Here is a 17640-nt window from a genome sequence, read left to right on the forward strand (position 1 = left end):
AAGACACAGACAACTGCTGATTTTTGTAAAATCTTTGATAGTTCAGTTAACAAACAAAGAGATTTTAGTTAATTTGGTGATCTTTGTTGATGCTGTACATTTCCTTCTGTCCTTCTGGGAAAATGGCCATTTGCTTTCAATGGGAGGGGAATGAGGGCAATGCAATGTGGGAAGATGACATAATATACCCACAACCACTTGTGGAACATTTTTTTTTCTGATGCTGCACAAGTGAAAATGCCCATAATTCTATGGGGCTGAGGAAACTGTGGGACAGGTTCCCACAGTGCACTGCTGTAACAGTTGATATTTGGTGATAGAGTGCAGCAGCAACAAGTTGACTTTGTGGGGAATTTGTGGGGAGGTGAGGATACTCAAATTCAAATTTATAAAACCCAGCGTTACAAAATCAATTTTAATACATTCAAATTTATCTTGTAGTGCAGACATAGCCTGAATCTCTTGATGTTTTCACATCAATACTGGAGGCCTTACCAGAGGATATATTTCAGTCAAACAAGTTAGTGGGTTCAGTACAGGGGTAACTGGGTAAAATTCTATGGCTTCTTTTATACAGGAGGCCATTGGGAAGAATCTAGCTTCAGAGGACAAAAACTTAAAATGGTACTTGACTTTTAAGACCTATGGAAAAGCAAAGGTTACACAGCATGAAAAAATGATGATGGCTTCATTGCGAAACAAGCGGGTAAATGTCCTCTAAAAAGCCAGACGTGGATCTAGATCCTCATCTGCTTATGGGTGAGAATGAATCCCACATGCTCTGAATCTTCAAAAGGCTGTGAATCCAGGAAAACAAAACAATGTGCTAAGAAGAATGTGTGAGACACAGAGACAAGTAAACATTCCCATATTTAATCACAAGTTCAAAAGTAATTGAAATATTTCAAAGGAGTAAGCACACAGTTGATGCATCTGCAAAAGGCACATACAACATTGGCTCTTATAAATAAAGCAAACAAAATGGCACTTTATTTGTGTGCATACAATGGGTAATGATATGTAAAATGCCCACTGGTATGGGCAATTACCTGTTTTACATGCTGAACTAATACTATGTGGTGTCTGAGGGCATGCTAAGAAATTACTTAAGTGGGATGTCAAGATGAATTTTGTATCATGTTATGGGACTTTAAACTGACAAGAAGTCAGCTGGAAGAGAGATACAACTTGGGGAGCTAGTAATTTCTTACAACTTGAGAAGAATTGTGGTGGGACCACGTGGAAGGGGTGGGGCCTAGGCTCTAACATTGTACTTTCTGTTATTCTGGCTACTTACTTTTTGCAATTCACAAAGTTTGGAACAGGTAACTTATCTTTAGAAAACATCTGAACAACCTTTTATTACCTTAATCATCTACACATCACATAATCACTCTATTTATAAACAAAATTCTGACTTCCTGCCTCAAGGGCAAAAAGTTAGAGCACTCTCCTGTCTCTTCTGCAAAACTTCTACAGCCCACTAGAAGATATACCCAAGGGTGGCTGGGGCTGGGGCTGTGGGGGTGGTGGCCCTCACTGGTTTCTCCCTGGGGTGGGGCTGGAGGGGACCGCATGCAGCCTGTCCCACCAGCTTCTGCCCAGGTGTGGCACAAGGAGTGGTGGAGAGAGGCCACATGCAGGCTGCCCACTGGCTTCTCCCTGGGGCTGGCCTGGGGCACTGGATGGGAGGACAGGGCACGTGTAGGCTGTGTGGCAGCCAGCAGCTGCTCCCTGGGGCAGGCAGAGGTCATGGGGGACATGCTGCTTCCTGGGCTTAGTGTGTTTGATGCTCTCCTGTGGTCATTCACGAGTATCACCATTCCCACATCAAACCCCACTCTTTCCATCTGAAAAGAAAGAATCACATTCCAGGCAAATCCAAACCCTGGCCTTGCTTTAAGTTAGGATAAGAGGAAGCTGCATACCAAATATGGAGCTCCTAGCTCTTACTGTTTAGGTGGAGTTCTTGAACAAATGGACTCACAGATGGAGAGACAGACAGACAGGCACACAAACTCTCTAAAATATATTGTAGATTAAGGCTTTATCTAGACTTACAAGTTTAAAGTGCTGGTGTAGTAGTGCTTTAATGCAATGACAGTGTGGTCATGGCTAGTGCTATGAGAAAGCTCTCCCAGAGCTATAGGTAAACCACCTCCACAATGTGATAACTCCCAGCACTGGGAGCTTGTTTACATTGGTGCTTTACAGCAGCGTAACTTTCTGCACTCAGTATGTGTGTCTTTTGTCAGACTCCTACATGAGAAAGTTACAGTGCAATAAATTAGCCATGTAGCGAAGTTGTTAGTCTGTCTACCTAAGGCTTGCAATTTACGGTGCAGTGTGGGGAGAACACAATAAATAATGATATAGTGATCTTTTAATGCCACCCCTTGGAAACAGATGTGGAAAGTCTTCTCAACATACCATGGCATAGAAACAGAGGTTTCAAGGAATATCCATCCTCTCCTAGATTTTCCCACAATCTGACTTCTACTTGAAGAGATAGCAACCCTAGAGCAGTATTACTAGCACGAGTAGTAAGAGTAGTCTCTATGCTTGCTTTTTTTTTTTTTTAATGGTATTCGTCTAAATAGTGCCATGCAATTGCTAGGAACTGTGTGGATTATGACTAGAAAATCAGGCTCTTGATTCAAAACTCCAGTATAACCCCATGTGAAATTAGCTGGGTCACTTTTTCACTGAAAAAACCCCCCCAAAATGTAACAACATATATACAACATACCATGTTTAAAATTTGTGTGAGAAAGGAGAGTTTCCTATCAAGTCTTGTGGCTATACTGTATATTTACTTGTACTGAAAGAATTAAGCAAGAATCTTTCATACTATTTAACAGTCTGATTACAAAATTTGGTCACAGAATTCAGTGAGATCTGAACAAAGTGAATCAGATTGCTTGTTTCACACTCTTTCCCCTACAAAAACCAGCCCCGAACAGCAGAATCTCATCTTCTTGTCTCTGGCCTGCGTGCCCAGGAGAATTCCTAAGGCATACTTACTGATGCATTTCTTTCCATCTTCATCAAGCTCATAGCCATCATAACACTGACAGACATAGGACCCAGGTGTGTTCACACAGATGTGTTCACAGGCATGTTTCTCCACAGCACATAGGTTCTGGGCTGCAAAAGACCATTATGTGAATATGAGATTTCTGTACCTTCCAAATTTGCATAGCTGGGTTATAGATTGAAAATGCTGCTCAGGAAGATATGAATAACTCGTCAGAAAATGTCACATACTAATGTGGAGCACCTATCTCCTGGACAAATTTTGAAAACGTCATACTTTCAAGAGTGACCACATACTGTTTAGGGGCCTGATCCTGCATCCACTGAAGTCAATAGCAAAACTGCTATTTACTTGATCACACCCTAGTAGAGCTGGCTGACAAAAGTTGGGGGCTTTTTGCTTGTTTGGGTTTTAAAAAAATTACATATTGGTCACAAAAATCATGTTTTTTTCTTGGTTTTTTTGCTTTGTTTTTCTGTTCCCTGATTAGATAACATTTTTATAAACTACTTATGTTCCCTTAAAATTCAGTTTAGTTCTAAAACATTTTACTGCTTCATTAAACAAATCTTTGTTAGCGAGCCCAAAATTCATATCCCACAAACAGTCAGAGGGCCCATCCTTGCTTGAGCAAATACCTGTGAAACATTAAGTAAAAAAATGTGCAAACACACCAGAATCAATATACGATTAAAAGAAGGAAGATGCAGCCTAGAAGTTAAGTGATTTGTCTAAAGACATAGAGACCATGAGTTCTCACCTCAGATGGCTGCTCACACTACTTTCTGTAACACATTTCAACGTAACACACAAAATAGTAGTAAATGATTTTATGAACTCACAAGGCACAGTTCTGTCACAAGCTGAACTGTGACTCTTCAGAGTGTGCTACAGAAATCCTGAGAATTATTAAACAGCCATCACTCTATTGCTAGTTACTGACATGCAGTAACATACTTACTACTCTCTTGATTTCCTTTTAAGTTTTACAAAGGATTTTATGTGCCACTACTTCGCTTGTGAACGAGGTACCAGGATTCTTGTCAAAGGCAAGTTTCTATGGATGGCCTGAATGATACAAATGTGGCCACTGTGACTGTGCTGAGCAGCAACCATAGGACAGTGGAAATGGAAATGTTTGTGGCAGGTGGGAGGAGAGTTGCTCAGGAGTTGAGTAGATGTGCTGTGCATCGTTTGAAGGCAGGTGGGTTATCAGAACTGGCGCACAGCTGTCCCAGAGTTGACTATTGAGTTGGACACCAGCCAAGTACAGAGGAGCTATCTTCTGTTGAGGGCAATGCAGGAACTGCTGCATCAGCACAGAGGAAAAATGCAGACATGTCACCAACAGGCTCTCCAATCTGACCAGGGGAAGGAGGGAAGAGGGGCAGTTGTCCCCTAGGCCTGGGGCTTGAAAGGGGCCTGGAGCTCCAGCCACCACTGTTGCTACTTTGGTTGTGGTAATGGCTAGCGCTCCAGGACCCTTTGAGATGCTGCAGCAGTGCTGCTCTGGCTGCCCATAGCTGACATGGTATGGAGGGGGGAGCAGCACTGCAGTACAGGCAGCGATGAGGGTAGACTGCCCTTGGCCATGCCCCTTCTGCTCTTGGCCCCACCTCTTCCAGACACGGAGCTGGCTCCCCACACCTTGCCCCGTGGTGCTTGTTGGTGCCGCTGGTTCCCAATAAGATGTACCCCAGGACTGACTAGGAGATCTGCAGGTTACATAATTGACTCTAGACAAAGGGGAGGCATGGACTAAAAGGGGGCACCAGATGAGCCCACATCTTCTTTTGGATGCTTCCTAGGGGCCATGCTGGGGACTACTCTTGCCATTTCTTTGCAACTGTTGAAGCTAGCATACCTGTGGTATTTGTAACCTATTCTGCCACACCACGTTTATCATATTTTTGTTTGAGCCATGCACTGGAATGAACCCACCAGGAGCTGGAGTTCATGTACCTTTTTACACTTGACTTTGAGTTGAGGTACTCTGGACATGCTACCACGTACTGTATCTGAAAAGGGTTGATGTTCCAGAGGGGTGTCACTATATTCCTCCTAAATACACACTGATCCACCATGTATTCCTTCAAGCTGATGCTGTTTCACAAGGCACCTTCAGTCTGATGCACTAATCCATGGATTAACGTTTCTCTGAGAATGTGTTTTACAGAGTCCAGCCCTGCACTCCTTACATAAGCAACACAGTTAAGAACTAGAGCAAATTGCCTAGAGAGCTTGTTGAATGTCCATCATTTAAGAGTTTTATGAACAGGTTAGGCAATCACCTGGCAGGGATCAGGGTCAGCAACCCCTGGCACGTGAGTCAATTTTCACTGGCATGTGTGGTAGGAGCTCAGCCCTGCCCTTCCTTCCCCCTGCAGCTGGGAGCTTGCTCAAAGCCATGCCACCTGTGGATTAATAAAAGACCAGCTAATGCTACCAGCCAGCACCTAAATGGAAGAGCGCTGCACCTTAATTTATTTATTGATGAAGCTGCTGTAAATGGGACTATTAGCAACTTTTAAAAGTATCACTGGTCCAAATACATAAAGGTCAAAAGGTCAAATTTTGGCACTCCACCTCAGAAAGGTTGCTGACCCCTGGTCTTGATGGTGATTTGGTCCTACCAGGAGTGCAGGGGACTGGACTTCATGACCTTTTGAGGCTCCTGCCAGCAACAGGGCCAATAGCCACCATGGGCCCTGTGGCAAGGGGGCCTGGCTCTGTGCCCTGGAAGGAGTGGGGCCAGGGCAGAGCCAGGGGTGGAGCCTCAGGCAGTCAGCCCTTGGTGCTGCCTGGACTGGAGTCACATGGAACACCAGAGCAGCACTGCTACAGCACTTCAAAGGAGACTGGAGATCCAGATGCTGCTGCCGAACCAGCAGTGGTAACACTAACACATTAACTGCCATTGTGATGCTCCCCTAAGTGATTTCCACACACAAAATTCCAGCTGACTAACCTGAAGTCCCCCCTAAAGGTTGAAAGCAGAGCAGGGAATGTCTACACCACATTCTAGAATGAACCTCTCAACCTGGGTCAATAGAAGTGGCTTAGGAAGGCTCACACGGCAACTTCAAAGGGCTGTCTGCACACCTGTTTTTTGCTAGCCCATTTTTTGTTGGCCAGGACTAGTGGGCTCACTCCAACATGCTCTACAGGTCTACCCACGGAGCCCAAAATCTGAAATTCCAGTTGAAATTCAGGAAATGCATAAATGTGGAACACAACAGAAAACAGCGTGAACTACTCAAGAAAGGATCTCATCCAAAACTGAACAGCAATTACATTCAGTTATCGGGTTCAAAATTTTTGAGAGGAGAACAGTTTGCATGTAAAGCTAGGGAAGAGGGAATATTTCTTAAAAAACATATTTGACTGTGCAAATAGAGCTATGGAAGGAGTGAAAGAATGGCCTCTCAGGGGCAGCCGTGTCTGAACATGGTCATGACAAAAAATTAGCATGACTCAGAAGAATTCCTTCTAATATTTTTGAGGTGGGGAAACAGAGATAAGAGTACAGTAGTCCCTCGAGTTATGCAAGAGTTTCATTCCCATGCACCCTCACATAACTTGAATTTCACATAAGTTGGGGGGGCAGATTTCTCCACGGCAGAATGCACGTTCTGCAGCCAGGGAAGTGGCAGGAGCACCTGGAGCTCCTTTTGAAAGGTAGGTCCTGGGGCTGGGGTGGCAGCTGGAGAGGGTTAAGCCTGGTGGTGGGCTGGGGCCATGGGATGGGGGCTGAGGGGCTAAGCTTGGAGCAGGTTAGGTCAGTGGCGGGGCGAGGTGGTGGTGAGCTGGGGCTGCGCAGCTCTTTGGGGGGTTGAGCCAGAGCCATGCAGGGGTGGGGGTGAGCCAGAGATGTGTGTGGAGAAGTGTGTGAACCGGGGCCACGGGTGGGGTGAAGCAGGGCGACAGGTGGTGGTGGTGGTGGGGTTAGCTGGAGCTGGAGATGGGCGTGGGGCTGGTGAGCTGGAGCCAGAGCTGGGTACAGGAGCTAGTGAGGCAGCATGGTGCAGGGCCAGTGGGGATTACTGTAATTTAAACTACATTTTGGATCTGATGATCACGAAAGGCAAGAATGGGATAAAATACAAAGACAGGAGCCAGGAGATCTGGATTCAATACCTCCGTACTACATGAGCTTGAACAAGTGACTTGTCAATTTTGATTTCTCCATGTGTAATATGAGAGTGCAGGGGAAGTAACACAAAGTGTACATGGGCGTAATTGTGACATTTAATTCTTTATATTTGCAAAGTAATCTGAGAGTCTTGGAAGAAGCAGTAGAAGTACAAAGTTAAATTCTTAAAGTTTTTTAAGTGAAGGTCGGACTCTACAGATGAAATTTTGCAAATGGATAGTCTGAAAAGCAAACAAAATGATAAGGTACACAAAGAATGGGTCAAAATAATATATCATCTTTACATAAATAATTGGTAACTTCACATGGAGGGCTATGGTTGATTGTGATATTCCTCTCTCAGAAGATAGATAACAGATATAGAAGGGCATCTGAGATGGGCAGCAAAACAATTACATTGGCAAACTTCTATATGCAGAAAGGCTGGAGTGACTGGAACTCTCATTTAAAAAAGAGACATTTAAGAGTGAACATGTGCCTTGCACATAGTGGGTAGTACAACACCTAATAAATAACATGATAGAGGTATTTAAAAGGGATGGTTAGTACACAGAAGACAAATTAGGCACCTCCAGTTTACCTTCTCACATAAAAACAACTTGATAGTCAATTAAATTGAAAGGCTACAAATTTTAAACAGTTATAAAGAAATACTGTTTATATAAGGCACAGTTAACCAGTGGAACTGATAACCATACAATATCATGAAGGCCTATTGTTTAGATTTAAAAAAATGTTAGCCATTTATGTGAATAACCGAAACATCCACAGTTATGTTGGATGTGAAAATTAAAACAGCTTTTTGAAAATACATAAAATCTCATGATTTAGACAGGCGTTAGGAAGAAACTTCCCCTCATATTATCTTGTAGTTGTCCCCTGAGGGATTTATCGCATCTTCCCATAGCATTTGGTGCTGGCTACGACCTGAGACAGGTTACTGGATGAGATGGAATGTTGGTTAGAGATGCAGTTCTCGTCTTGATTTTTTCCATGAGCCTCTGGCATTAATTAACAAACAAATATAAATAGGATTTCACTTTTTAACAGTACAATGCTACAATTTTTAAAAATTAACTTAGAGTTGACACACTTTGGAAGGGTTCAGGAAGAGCTTTCCCATTTACCAAAAGGAGGCAAAATTTTGCCCCAACTTATTTGTCTTGGAGACCTCCCAAGTTTTTATGTTCTCTTGAGTCCACTTTTATCCCCTCACTGAAAGCGTGAGAATTTGCACGTCATGGGAATGAGCAAGAAAATAAGTTAGAAAGGATAACTTACTGCTGCAAGTCTTCTGGTCAGTGTTCAGAGTGTATCCCTGTTTACATTTGCACAGGTAGGAGCCAGGCGTGTTAATACAGAAGTGATCACAACCATGCTCAATTATACTGCACACATGGGGCACTGACAAAAAAAGTCAAAATATCATTCATTAACATGGTCAGCTAATGGTGACTATAACTGAAGTGAAAATAAATTGTTAACAATTATACTATAAAAATCTACAGGTTCTAAAATTAATTTTCAATTCCCAAGACAAACAAGGAATTCTGACAACTATGCAATATTGTGAAACATATGATAAAACTATAATTAACTGCGTATATTTATACCTGAGAATATTTTATACTTAAGATGTTTCTGTGCCTTGCTGAAATGCATATAATACTTTTGTGAAAGAAATTACCTGCGTGCAAGTTTTGTACCTTAACAGTTAAAATTTTACAAGGAGTTAATATAAATAAAACACAAACCAGAGTTTGTAAGGCAGATATCCTAACATGTTGAATTACTGTCAATTTTAATGGGATATAGAGACCAATTAAACAAATATCTCACTTGAGTAGTTTGGGGAATAAAATGACTTTAAATACATGCATTTTTATGGAGTATTTAATTATATGATTATTGAATGAAGAACATAACCCAACATCAAACTAATGAAATAGAGTAAGTAGCAGACAAAGCAATGAGGAAACTTGCACTATTCAGCTCACAAAGTGCTTACAAGCATCAAGCTAGACGGGGGCAGGCAAAATAAGGCCCATGGTCTGGATCTAGCCTGCCAAAACGTTGGATCTGGCCTGCCACCACCCCACAGCCCAGCAGGACCCTCAGGCAAGCTCCCTGCCTGACACACTCCTGGGCATCTCTGTGTACTGTGAGCCCCAGAAACTGGCTAATGGAAGCTGCCTGGGCTGTGCTTGTGGCGTAGGCAGTGCACAGATGGTCCCCTCCCCCAAGGGATGCATGGTGCACAGGGACACACATGGCCCCTGTAACTGGCCATTTTGAGTGCAGGGGGGTGGGAGAGAGGCAGGCAGGATCCACCTAAAATAAGCACCTCCTGGCCACAGCCTGCACCAGGCACCTCACCCGGTCAGGCAGCCCAACTACTTGCCCCAGATCACATCCCAAACCCTGTGCCCCCCATCTTGTACTCCTACCCCAGGACACAACACCCTCCCAGACCCTGCACTCCTACTTCACCCTCCTCCAGGCCACAGTCCTCTCCTACACCCATACTCCCTCTGAGACATGGCCCCCAAATCCCTTGCCCCAGGTCACACCCCAAACCCTCTACACCTGCTCCTACACCCCTGCACCTGCTCACAACTAATGTTCCCTCCAACTTCTTCCTTCCATGGGCGGAAAAAAATTTGTTATGTGCATCAGGACATGTGTGGATGTGCATCACCAACAGAAACACATGCTGCTGGGTCTGTGCAGCCATGGGTGCTCTGCTAATCAGCTGGGCAGAATCTGAATTTCTCCCATGTGGATGCCCGAGCACTCATCTCACACATGACATTGGACACAATCCTCTCCCAGACCCTGCATCCCTTTCTGCACCCCAATCCCCTGTCCCAGGTCACAACCTCTCCTTTACCCAAACTCCCTCCTAGACCTCAGATCCCCTCTAGCACCCCAGTCCCTTGCCCAGAGCTTCCTTCTGCACCCAACCACCATTCCAGACCCCACACCTCCTCCATTAACATCACAGAAGAGTGTAGCCCTTGACCACTTACCAAATTCTTGGAGTGGCCCCCATAAAAATTATTGCCCATCTCCGAGCTAGATCAAACTAGATCACACTAGATCCAAGTGAGACTCATTCACCTGCAGCCCAATACACAGTACAAAATATTTTTTATTTTCTTGCTAAATTAAATTGCAAGATAAAAGTAGCAAAATACAAAGAGTGGGTAAGGAAAAAGGAAGCAAGAACTTAGGGCTAGTTCTTCAATGCTCATTGCTGTTTTATTGAGTTCTGCTTTCTAGATCAGACTGACTCTGGGCATTAAGAATCCTCTCCAATCTTTTCTTTACATTGTTTATATGTCACTTCTGTTCCATAAGGTGAAAACTTTCCCAATGAATACCTAGTTATGGATAAGTATACTTTGTGTAGAAGCCACCTAAATCTTCACGAGTCTTCATGGAATGAGGTGGATGAACCTCTAAATTTATGGGCTTCCATATTTTTCTAATGATTCCAGCAGACACCAGAGAAACAACTAAGCATGTGTTGTGTGTGGTACTTCTTAAGAAAAAAACTTTACAGTTGAGAAACACATACCCTGTGTCTAGTCTTTGGAACAGATTCCAGCCTTATGAATTCACCACCAGTGCACAAGCCAACTCTATTACTAATTATCCAATTAAAATTTTTGGATCATGCAATCATCTACTGTACTACAACTTTTCAAGTGCTGTCATTTAGGTGAACAAGGATCTCCTGGGACTCCTTGTCTTCTTCTTTTCCATTAATACTTTTCTGAAAGTGACACTTAAGCTCTCTGATGCTTTTCCAAACATAAGTCTCCTGCAGGCTGCATGCCACTAGCCATAATAATTAAAGACTAACTTAATATGTCAAAAAATGCCTTTTCAATCTGTCAGATGCTAAGTAGAAAACAAACTCATCTCAATGTTCCAGGCACTAGGGAGTCTTCCATTTACAAGGTGAGCAAATGCAGCACAAGATGTATTTATAGACTACTACATACAAAGACCCACATGGTATCTTAGAATATTCAAGTTGCAAAGTCAAGTACTCAGAAGTCAGGAAATACTAGGATTAAGGTTGCCTGTGGGTATGTTTATGTTGAAATGTAAATCTGAGTTTACACTCAGGCTCAAGTCCAAATCCCATTTCTATCCACACACAGTTCTGTCTGACTCAGGCGTGGGTCCAGGCCCTGGGACCTTGCACTGGGAGGAAGGTTTTGAGTCCAGTCCCAAAGAGGTTCATACTTCATCTTTTGTCCTGTGGTACAACTTGGGCCCAGGGCCTTGGACTTGGGATATGAGTGTCTTCCAGTGCTAACCCACAACTCCATGGGCTGGTGTTCTTTTTCCTCTCTAAATTCAGTTGACTCCCAGGAAATGGAAGTAACCTTCCTTGTTCTAGCACAGTAACACAGCATTTGCAGTGGCCACCAACCAAAAGCCCTTTGCCAAGCGTGCAGCTTTCTGGTCACAGGCGCATACTCAGATTTTGGAGAATCTCTGCAGCAAGGTGAACAAAAAGTCCAATTTTGCAAAAGTTGCAGGAATGGCCATGCATATCTAGAAATAGTGAAGATGCTGGTAGCACTGGGGATTCACCAGATACACATCCAGTGCAGGGAAAGGATTAAGTGACTCGAAACTGACTATCAGAGAGGCAGAGATGACACTAAGCTAGCAGGAGAAGTAGATATGTTGGAGGGTAGAGATAGGATCCAGAGTGACCTAGGCAAAGTGGAGGAGTGGGCCAAAATAAATCCAATGTGGCTCAAAAAGGAGAAGAGTAGAGTCCTGCACTTGGGATGGAAGAATCCCAAGCATTGTTATAGGCTGGGGACCAACTGGCTAAGCAGCAGTACAGTGGAAGTGAATCTAGGGATTATGGTGGACGAAAGGCTGGATATGAGCAAACAGTGTGCCCTTGTAGCCAAGAAGGCTAACAGCATATTGGGGTGCATTAGGAGGAGCATTTTCAGCAGATCTAGAGAAGTTGTTGTTCCCCTCTATTTGGCACTGGTGAAGCCACATCTCAAATATTGTGTGCAATTTTGGGCCCCCCCAGTATAGAAAGGATGTGGATGTGCTGGAGCAGGTTCAGTGGAGGGCAACGAAAATGATTAAAGGGCTAGAGCACTTGACCTATGAGTGAGGCTGAGGGATTTGGGCTTATTTGCAGAAGACAAGAATGAGGGGTGATTTGATGGCAGCCTTCAACTTCCTGAAGGGGAGCTCTAAAGAGGATGGAAATAAACTGTTCTCGTTGGTGACAGATGGCAGAACAAGGAGCAATGGTCTGAAGTTACAGAAGGAGAGGAGTAGGTTGGATATCAGGAAAACTGCTTCGTCAGGAGGGTGGTGAAGCAGTGGAATGTGTTGCCTAGAGAGGTGGTGGAATTTCCATCCCTAGAGGTTTTTAAGTCCCGGCTTGACAGGGTCCTGTCTGGGATGACTTAGTTGGGGTTGATCCAGCTGGAAGCAGGGGGCTGGAGTCAATGACCTCCTGAGGTCCCTTTCAGCCCTTTGATTCGATTATCTGGGAATATGCCATCTTCCAGCCTGGGACTGAGAGCCAGGGCTCTCAAGTTTGGCAACCTGAGTCTCCTACTGTCAAAACTGTAGTGGAAGCCTTTCATCAATTTACTGACATACCCATGTTCACATATAAAGGCTTTTATGAATAAAGACAATTTACTGTCATCAGTCTGTCACATCACTGGCAGCTCCTCTCCCCGAGAGGGCTCCACCTCCCACACTAAGCACACAGTAACTTTTTACTCTGCTCACTAGGCTACTCACTGGCCCCTAATCAAAATGGGTCAAAATTCAAAATGATCTAGACAAATTGGAGAAATGGTCTGAAATAAACAGGATGAAGTTTAATAAAGACAAATGCAAAGTGCTCCACTTAGGAAGGAACAATCAGTTTCACACATACAGAATGGGAAGCGACTGTCTAGGAAGGAGTACAGCAGAAAGGGATCTAGGGGTTATAGTGGACCACAAGTTAAATATGAATCAACAGTGTGATGCTGTTGCAAAAAAAGCAAGCATGATTCTGGGATGCATTAACAGGTGTGTTGTGAACAAGACACGAGAAGTCATTCTCCCGCTCTACTCTGCGCTGGTTAGGCCCCAGTTGGCATACTGTGTCCAGTTCTGGGTGCTGCATTTCAAGAAAGATTTGGAGAAATTGGACAGGGCCCAGAAAAGAGCAACAAGAATGATCAAAGGTCTGGAGAACATGACCTATGAAGACAGGCTGAAAGAATTGGGTGTGTTTAGTTTGGAGAAAAGAAGATTAAGGGGGGACATGATAGCGGTTTTCAGGTATCTAAAAGGGTGTCATAAGGAGGAGGGAGAAAACTTGTTCTTCTTGGCCTCTGCGGATAGAACAAGCAGCAATGGGCTTAAACTGCAGCAAGGGAGGTTTAGGTTGGACATTAGGAAAAAGTTCCTAACTGCCAGGGTGGTCAAACACTGGAATAAATTGCCTAGGGAGGTTGTGGAATCTCCATCTCTGGAGCTATTTAAGAACAGGTTGGATAAGTGTCTCTCAGGGATGGTCTATATAGTCCTTGGTCCTGCCAGGAGGGCAGGGGGCTGGACACGATGACCTCTCAAGGTCCCTTCCAGTCCTAACATTCTATGATTCTATGATTCTGCTCCCCTGGGTCATTTGTAATTGAGACCATCCTCTACCAGTCACTTGCAAAATGGAAACTTCCCTCCTCATCCAGCATGATCCCATCCTCTTTCAAATAGGTGTTACCACACCTATTGTTACTTATTGTTGGAACTACAGAATGGCAGACTGGAACAATTATACTAAGTTCATTGACCAATATATAGTCTGTGTCCTGTGTAACATTTTAAAAGATTGAACATATACAAAGTATACCAAAGCAATCTTCAATACGGCTTCCAAGTCCATCCCGTGTGGCTGCTCTGAACTGCCATGTCTAGAACTAGAATATGCAAACATCCTTAAACAGTACCAAAAAGCCCCAGGATACACAAATAGACTAACGTCTTCCAAGGATCCCGGATGTAGTCCAAAGATCATGTGTGGTAAAAACAATCTTAGAAACAGACAGCTTAAAATCTATCAGGAAAGCATGGAAACTCCTCAGGATGTTTGGTGAAGCACAAAACCCATGAAATACACAACAAAAAATCTTTCCACACAGTATCACTACACACTCGATTAATACTGCTAAAGCAGATACAGATAAAATTTCAAGATGTAATCTAAAAAGAATGGTGTTAATACAAGCAATCTCTACAGCTGGAACAAGACAAAAACTTTTGGCCATTCCCTAGGAAAGAAAGAGAAAAGCACAGAAATCAATGAAAACAAAGAAAGTTTGTGGCTTTGAGAATGTATCGCCAGAGCTACATACTCACCCTGGGGGGAAAAGCTGAAACAGAATGACTTGCTAGTTAAGTTCAGGCTTCAGAAAGCATGTTGTGATTTTACTTCTGTCTATCTGTTCTTTATTAAATAAATTTGTACTTATTTTCATTACAAACAATCCTATGTGCGGTGAGCAGAGTGGAGCCATGACGTGGAGGTGAAACTGGTAAACTAGTGGAACATTCTTTTGCGAGTAGCAGATCTATGAATGTTGTGAATGTTTAGTGGCACAGGGGCTGGACATTCTACAGTGTTTGGTGTTTGGAGCGGGCCTCTTGCTTACCTGCAAAGGGACTGTGGAATGTGTGTGGGCTGAGAGGCGACTGCTTGTGAACTTGTGGCTGGTAGAGATGAGGAGATGACCCCTGCCAGGCACAAACAAGGCTTCCTGACCCTCAGAGTAGGTGTTAGTGAGGTGCCTCAGAACTCTTGTTAGCCAGGAAGCCATTTGCCTATTGCAAAGTAGTGTACATTAGCAAATCTTACTTTCAACTTTATTGCATGTATTGACAATCCTGCAGCAATGGCTGTTCATAATTTTGGGCACACAACAAGTGCTTTGAATGGAGCAAAAGCACTGCTTAAATTTAATGTCTATTTTAATCTCAAGGTATGGGCAGAGTTATTTCTCTGCAAGCTGCCAAAGGTTAAGGACCTGGAAGGGTTCCACACATACTGCTTGCACTCTATTTTGACTATAGCCAAGAGACCATTTTGACCCTAAAAGAATGCCAGTGCAGGAAAGCAAGGGACTAACTGGCATCTGGTAGTAACCTTCATTTGGCATGACCAATTCAGCATACCCCAGTTCAGAAGTGTCATAAACTGCATCTGATATATGTTATCACTGAAAAATAAAAAACTGATGATTAACATTCTTTTATGGTATACGTACAGTAAATGGCCAAGTAACCATACAAATGTGAAGGAAATGTGGAACTAAAACGTGCCCGGAGAGTAGGTAAACATGTTCCTGCCAGACAACGGATAAGCCAAGTGTTGTCAGAGTCATTTGGCAACCACATGGTAAGGATTGAAGAGGAAGAATAGAAAAATTTTCATTTTTTGTATACACCAATGGGCAAAGAAATCATCATGAAACTTCCTTTCAAAACCAGACTCCACCTTCCACACAGCTTCAATTAACACTTACTTTTCTGAGGGGAGAACCTTCAAAGGAATCCATTTCAAAAGGTCACTGGACTCTAAAAGAGGGGCAAAGAACCCCAAGTTACCTTTCAAAGGAACAGAGCACTTTGGAATACGTGGAAGATCTTGGCCAGCAGGGTGATTTGCAATCCAGCTACAAGGTAGTGAATCTGATCTTGAACTAAGGCAACAATTTTATGAAGTCTTAATCCCTGGGAATTGTTTTTCACTTTTATTTGCTTGTAACTTTATGCTTCTCAGTTAAACTCACTTAAAATCCTATCTCCTTTTGATAATAAATTTGTTTCACTTTTAATTTAAACCAGTCCAGTGCTGTGTTTGAATTGAATTGATTGTTACTCCAGTTAAAGTGATAAGATGTGTATTCTGTCTCTTTAATGGAGCAAGCAAGCCCCTGAATGGCCCAGGAAAGGACTGCACATTGCCGAGCCACAGTTTCGGGAAAATTTGGGATTGTAGTGTGTTAGGGTCATCTTGCCAGATGTAACCAAAAATCTGAGAGACATGAGATTGTGGCTGGGGTGTAAGAAGTGCAACTGGAGTCAGAATCATGGGCCCAGTGCTACTTATCACACAGACAGCCAGTGCGTGTTTGTAAAATGGTTGAGAGCATCCAGACAAAGGTGCTAGAACAGCAGAATAATTTAAGGCACCCAACCTTATAGGCCAGGCAGTGAAACAACTCCTCATTGGTTTGGACTGTGCCCAGAACACGACAACCATGAGGTAATCAAATTGAAAGATCAGTATTAAATGAAAAAAATCAAAATATGAATATAGATCAAATTACTTATCTGACATTTAAGTAAATTCTGCAGTGATGATAACAACTACTAAAAGAATTGTATTTGTACTTCACTCACTGCATATTTCCACTAAGAAATAAATCACATTTTAATGGGTTAAACAGCAGAACAGGCTCTCTCCTCTATAGATATGTTGGTTATTCTGAGTGTCTTTTGGCTAAATCGCTTTTATTGGCATATACATTTTATATGAATTAGGCTCCAATGTTTTTGGGTTTAATTAGCTCTCTGCTTACTTTTTAAATTGTGCCATAAAACCCTAAGCAATTTTTATTTGATGTTTTTGCATGTTTGTTTTTCACCCTGACTATTTTCACCCGGGGTTTCAAAATCACAAATAGTTTTCTTACCGCAAAGTTTAGTCTGGAATGCAGAGGTCAGCGTTTCCATCTGACTGAAATTAGCCACCAAAAAGACATGCTCTTCATGAGGCTCACTACCAATAGACTTTAAGGTGTTCATATCCACTCTACCCACACCAATGGCAAAAATCAGAATGCCTGTGTTCCGGGCTTTAGCTGCAACCTCTGCCACAGGATCCTGTGGTCTCCCATCTGTCACAATCATGATAATTCTAGGCACATTCTGGTTCAGAGGCCGTGCCCCTTCTGATTCTGAAAATGCAATGTTCAATGCATACTGAATTGCCAGCCCAGTCATAGTGCCAGTGGCCAGGTGCATCATTCTTTTCACTGCTCGTTCCACATCCTGTTTCCTCCTGTATGTCTTCAAGGAAAACTCGTGTTTGACTGTGCTGCCATACTGAATGAGGCCTACTCTGGTCATGTCAGGACTGATGTCGAGGAACTGCAAGATGGTTAAAATGAATTCCTTCACCTTTTCAAAGTCATAAGGACGCACACTGCGAGAGCTGTCAATAATGAAGACGAGATCAAGACGTTTGTGGTTGCAAGAGTTCTCTGGAAGGGGAAAAAATAAAGATTATTTGATTAGAATTCTAAAATACAAAGCAAATCAAGTTGGCTCAAAGAGTCAAGTGTGCTGGCAAACAGCAAGTGACTATTTATGTCAAGGGAATGCAAAGTTC

At 43.1% G+C, this 17640-nt stretch overlaps 1 protein-coding gene across 8 annotated transcripts in view; it reads right to left on the reverse strand.

Annotated features, from left to right (window-relative positions):
• MATN2 (matrilin 2) overlaps positions 1-17640 on the reverse strand; it is a 127646-nt gene that overhangs the window by 65785 nt on the left and 44221 nt on the right. For 7 of the 8 annotated variants that reach the window (XM_074986893.1, XM_074986892.1, XM_074986898.1 and 4 more), the window contains exons 3-5: positions 16943-17512; positions 8472-8594; positions 3025-3147 (exon numbers count right to left, since the gene is read on the reverse strand). In XM_074986893.1, the coding sequence (XP_074842994.1) occupies positions 3025-3147; positions 8472-8594; positions 16943-17512 (816 nt within the window). Of the gene's footprint in view, positions 1-3024; positions 3148-8471; positions 8595-15769; positions 15822-16942; positions 17513-17640 lie in introns of those variants that run through there. The other variant, XM_074986899.1, reaches the window with a different exon arrangement.

This window comes from Carettochelys insculpta, chromosome 2, assembly GCF_033958435.1.
Source record: "Carettochelys insculpta isolate YL-2023 chromosome 2, ASM3395843v1, whole genome shotgun sequence".
Taxonomy (NCBI): domain Eukaryota; kingdom Metazoa; phylum Chordata; order Testudines; family Carettochelyidae; genus Carettochelys; species Carettochelys insculpta.